Source organism: Bison bison, unplaced genomic scaffold (assembly GCF_000754665.1).
Source record: "Bison bison bison isolate TAMUID 2011002044 unplaced genomic scaffold, Bison_UMD1.0 scf7180017864365, whole genome shotgun sequence".
NCBI lineage: Eukaryota > Metazoa > Chordata > Mammalia > Artiodactyla > Bovidae > Bison > Bison bison.
Window position 1 is genome coordinate 1,517,209 of NW_011494937.1, and position 5,086 is coordinate 1,522,294.

Consider the following 5,086-nt stretch of genomic DNA (forward strand, 5'->3'; position numbering starts at 1 on the left):
CAGTGCATCTGACCTCCAAGACATGTCTGCTCTAATAACATGGCTTGAAGGAACTGCCTGTCTTAGAAGGCTGATGATAACCCAGATGCCACCTGCCGCGTGACAGTCAGGGTGCCTACACAGAGGTTCCCAGGCACTGTGGTGCACCCCTCTCTGAGTGGAAGGCTTACCTGGTGCCGCTATCCTGACCCCATTGACGTCGGTCAGCTCCTGGTCGGGACGCTCCTCAATGACGATCTCCCGGCCTGTCTCCAGGCGGAGGTCACACGAGGAGCTAGGGGCAGCCACATAGAAGGGGATGCCATGGTGCTTGGCTGCGATGGCTAGCTGGTAGGTGCCCACCTTGTTGGCTGTGTCGCCATTGGCAACCACGCGGTCCGCTCCCACGACAACAGCTGGGGAATGAGACGCTGGGAGTCAGGATCCACCCGGCCCTGGATGCTGGAGCCCTGCCCGCTGATGCCCCTGCCTGCTGACCTGACACGCCTTGGTGGGCCATGGCGGCTGCTGCCATGCTGTCGGCGATGAGGGTGGCGGGGATCTGCTCGTAGACCAGCTCAAAGGCTGTCAGCCGGGCTCCCTGGTTGTAGGGCCGGGTCTCTGTGCAGAAGGCGTGCTCGAGACGGCCCAGGTTATGCAGTGAGCGGATCACACCTGTGGGGCCCAGCCCACCAGAAGAGGCGAGGATAAGACAGCAAGGGATAGATGGGCACGGTGACCCTTTGGCTAGCAGCATGGAACTCCAAACCATGCAGTCCGCCCCCAGGCCCTTGCAGTGGCTGTTCCCTTCTGCCTGGTACACATGTGCTTAGAGAAAGCCTTCTCTGTGAGGCCTTCCAGGATTACTCCATCTTACATAGCAACCCCCACACTGCCATACCCTGCTCTTTCTCTTTAGTATGTACCACCTTGAAATGAATCATAGGTATCTGTTGACGTGCCTTTGTCTATTCCTTCTATTTTCTCCACTGCTGGGTCCCTAACTGCTAGAATGGTGCTTGGCAAATAGTAGGTGCTTAATAAATGTTTGTCGAATGAATGAAGGAATGCACACACGTGTGAATGATGGCACACACAGTAGGTGCTCAATAAATGTTGAGTGATTGAAGGAATGGATGCATGGATGAATAATGAGGAACACAGTAGATAAGCATTTATTAAGTATAAGTATTATTTTTTAAAATATTTACTTGGTTGCGTCAGGTCTTAGTTGAGGCATGTAGAATCTTTAGTTGTAGCATCTGAACTCTTAGTTGTGGCATGTGGGATCTAGCTCCCTGAACAAGGATGGAACCTGGGCCCCCTGCATCGGAAGCGTCGAGTCTTAGCCACTGAACCACCAGGGAAATCCCTAAGCACGAGTAAATGAATGAATTCATTGCCTCAGTATCCAGGCACAAAGGTGGGACTGAGGCAGGCAGAGAAACATCCAGGAGAATTAAGAATCAGGTGGACTCTGTTGCCTTGAGTGCTAGGACCCAGCCCCCAAGTCCTGGTCACAGCTACTCTAATTTTTCTTTAGGGGGCTATGCCCTTCCTTTCAGTCCTCTTAGAGCCCAGATTCCACCCACTTTCTAGGCACATGGCTCAGATGAGGCCTATTAAGTGATTGATCCTAGATGGGTAGGTAGGTGACTCCATCATGGCCCCCAAGATACATGACTTTTTTGACACTGTCGAAATAGAGATCCTTGGCTCTTTTCCTCAAGATCTGAATCCTGGCCAACCAGTCGAGTGAGAGGATGATGCCACTCTGGAGGAGGGCAGACCTTAGGGATGGGCATAGAAAGATCCTAATGCTACTGAGTCCCCAGATCCAGCCATACCTGAAGCCAACCCCTTGAATGTGTTTCTGTGCAACAACTAATAAAGTTACCTTTCTGGGGGATGCATTAAGTGGTTTGGGTTTCTTTCTCTTTCATCCAAAAAGGGACCTCCCCCATTCCTGTGGATGCCCACTCACCTAGGGCTGTGCCATAGCCAGCGGTGGCCAGCGCACCAGTGTTGCAGTGGGTCAGCACGGTCACCTTGCCACCCTGGGGTGCTGCCCGCTTTAGGAGATGGTGGGCTCCCAGGTCCCCAATGCTCCGATTGTCCCGGAGGTCTTTGTCCAGCATGTCCTCGGCCCAGCAGATCACTCTAAGGCCGACAAAGGGCTCTGAGCACCAGCCGCCAGGCTTCAGGGCCCACCCCAGCCCCTCCTCACGGCCCAACACTGCCCTACTAGCATTCTCTTGCTGAAAGCCTCTCTCAGCGTGCGTCTGGTCCCTTCTACAACCACCTATCTGTAACTCCACTCGCTCAAGCAAAACATTGTACCAGGCATCTCCTGTGTGTCAGGCACTGGGAGACATAGCAGTGAATAAGACAATAATCTCCTCTAATAGGGAGTTGACACTGGGGTTCGGTAGGCAAATGATTAGCAGACAATAAAGGGAGGGAAAAGGCAGCAGTCAGGAGACAGAGGGTAGGGGATGAATTGTATTATATGGGGGATGGGGAAGGCAGAAACCTGAGACCTGAGAGGGAGATTAGCTAGGCGGATATCTGGCTTGCAAACACTGAGTGTGCAAAGGCCCTGAGGCAGGAGCAAGTCTGGTGGGGTTAACGGAGAATATCTGTGTAGCAGATGTGGAGGGAAAGAGTTGGAAGAAAGCAGGGCGAGGACCAGGGCTGGAAACAAAATTTCTCAAAAGCAAAAACCAGGTAAACCAGGTGGCACTTAAAAGGACCTCTAAGGGCAGATAGGGCTGGGGACGTTCAGGGAAGACAGTCAGGGGATTAAGTTCAAGGACCTGGGGGCCAGGCGGCTCGGTGTTGAGTCCCAGGCCTGCCTGTGTCGCCCTGGATTAAGCGCATCCTGCCTCAGTTTCCCCATCTGTAAAACTGGCAGCTGTGCACCACCACCACCACCACCAGCAGTGAACGAATGAACAGCCTCGGGTTTGAACAGTGCCGGGCACGTGGCTCCTCTACCTCTCTCGGACCGCCTCCTCCGTTGCGCCCTCCCGCTCCGCCTCCTGGGCCGCGAGGTCTGCCAGGTCCCGTGCGGCGCGGGCCATGTTGACGGCAGTGGGCCGGGCGGTAACAAGGAAGCTCAGCGCGTCCTGGACGAAGGCCACGAGTGCGGCAAGGCCAGGTCCCCCGGCGCCCGCCTGCAGCTCCACGGCGAGGCTAAGACAGCCCACGAGGGCAATGGCTGGGGCGCCACGCACCTGGAGGGGGAGTTGGGGGCGTCAGGGACAGCAGTCAGGGCAACCACTCCCACCCTAACCTGAGCTCCACCACGCGGCTCCACCTTCATAGCACGGATGGCTTCCCAGGCCTGGCGCACCGAGCCCACCGCTTCATAGCGGCTCTGCTGGGGCAGCAGCAGCTGGTCGAGGATCTGCAGTGAGCCCCGCGAGTAGCGGATCGCCTCCAAAGTCATGCTGTCAACAGTCGCGCTCACCGCTTTTCTCCGGGCTCCCGGGGCCCGCTCGCACCGGGGGCGGAGCCGGAATACGCGGAGGGGGCGGGGCCTCCCCGGAAGGAGGCGCATGCGCACAGTAACCCCGCAAGTTCCCGGAAGTCGCCGTCCTTAAGTCGGATCCTGCCCCACCTTCCCAGCCGAGCCCAGTTAGCAGCCCCCTCCACTGTTAGTGCCCCCTGCCACTATTTTGGGAGCAACGACCTCAAGCCATATAGCACGACCCCCAAGTTCCTGGTGGGCACCCTCAGGACGCGTACTGCCTGTGGTCTTATGTAGAGCAAGGCCCCAGTTGGGGGTCCCAAGATTGAACGATCCTTACTGCTGCCCTGAGCCCGTCCCATCCCCGCGGGGAGGAAAGTCCAGTGGGCTGGGGGCTACCACCTCTCCGGACCGGCACGTTACAAGTTCCGAAAGATTAAGTCGGAACCTCAGCTCTGAGAGGTGTCTGATTTGTGCACGCTGGTATCTCCAACGGCTTGGATGGTGCCTGGTGCACTGCAAGGGCTCCGTCAATGTTTGAGCAATGATCCTTCTCCAGAGTTTAGGGGAAGGCGGTGGGCCATGAGCCTCCTTGTGGGTGCTCTGCTGTTTGGAGGCTGTTTTCTACTCATTTTACTAGTTTCCTTCAAAAGAAGTATACCCTTCCAAGGTGTCCCCATGGGCAGGGGATTAATGAACAGCCCTCACCTGTGCACTCCATCCTTTGCTGCTTTGGGCCAGGATGCTGAGCACCCTGTGTGCCTGCCCTGTTGTCCAGTCCCCTTTCCATCCCTCACAAACTCAGCCTGTTGTTCCACCACCTCCAGGAAGTCAGCCCTGATTTCAGGCCAGTCTGGGCTACTACATTTAAACCCTCATCAAGCTGGGTGGGGACCAAGGCTGTGAGCAGGGGATCTGCACTGGGTGATGAGATGCTGGGCAACCTTCATTGGGTGGGTGGGTGGGGGTAGAGCTCCTGGGCCCATTTAGTAATCCGAGGCAGGGGCAAAGAAGCAGGGCTTTAATGTTGGGAGGTCTTGGGTCGCACAAGGCACAGACACCCTCTCCAGGAACAAATAAATAACAACTCCATCACCGCGAGAAAGTGAGGTGTGCACAAGGGTGGGGACTGAGCTCTCCAAGAGCTGGTGGGCCAGCGGGGCTGCAGCCTGGGAGGGGCCTCCTGGGTGAGTCTTGGCCTCTGGAGTGAGTGAATCTGGACCATGGAATCACTCACTCTCGGAACCGGAGTAGTCAGCCACGAGGGAGGAGCCGAGGCTGCAGGGCTGTGGTGTGTCCTGGGGGTTGGGTGCCTCAGGGGAGGTGTCTGGCGGGGGCTGGGGCCTGTCCTGACAGCTCTCCTCCTGCCCCAGTGGGCTGCTGTTCTTGGGGGTCTCGGATGTCTCCAGAAAGCAGTCCTGGGGGGACACGGGCCTGTTCTGGTTGGTCCCCTCTGGCAACTGTGGCTCCCCAGACTTGAAGGTTTCGGCCACGTGCTGGGGGCTCTCTGGGACCTCCCGGGACCGCCGTCGCACGATGCCCAGGTGCCCCATGGTGACAGGGGAGCTGGTGGGAGTGGCTCTGCGGTTCTGGGCCAGTTTCTTCAGGACACTGTTGGTTTTGCTGCTGCTGCTG

General features: G+C 57.1%; 2 protein-coding genes across 2 annotated transcripts in view; both read right to left on the bottom strand.

The window, feature by feature from the left end:
- The window catches only part of MRI1 (methylthioribose-1-phosphate isomerase 1), a 6,560-nt gene extending 3,030 nt beyond the window's left edge, over positions 1-3,530 (bottom strand). The window contains exons 1-5 of the mRNA XM_010855444.1: positions 3,299-3,530; positions 2,977-3,215; positions 1,964-2,139; positions 478-654; positions 171-395 (exon numbers count right to left, since the gene is read on the bottom strand). Of these exons, the coding sequence (XP_010853746.1) occupies positions 171-395; positions 478-654; positions 1,964-2,139; positions 2,977-3,215; positions 3,299-3,430 (949 nt within the window). The 5' untranslated portion in view covers positions 3,431-3,530. The remainder of the gene's footprint in view (positions 1-170; positions 396-477; positions 655-1,963; positions 2,140-2,976; positions 3,216-3,298) is intronic.
- A 926-nt stretch (positions 3,531-4,456) lies between these two features.
- The window catches only part of CCDC130 (coiled-coil domain containing 130), a 9,624-nt gene continuing 8,994 nt past the window's right edge, over positions 4,457-5,086 (bottom strand). The window contains exon 10 of the mRNA XM_010855445.1: positions 4,457-5,086. Within this exon, the coding sequence (XP_010853747.1) occupies positions 4,681-5,086 (406 nt within the window). The 3' untranslated portion in view covers positions 4,457-4,680.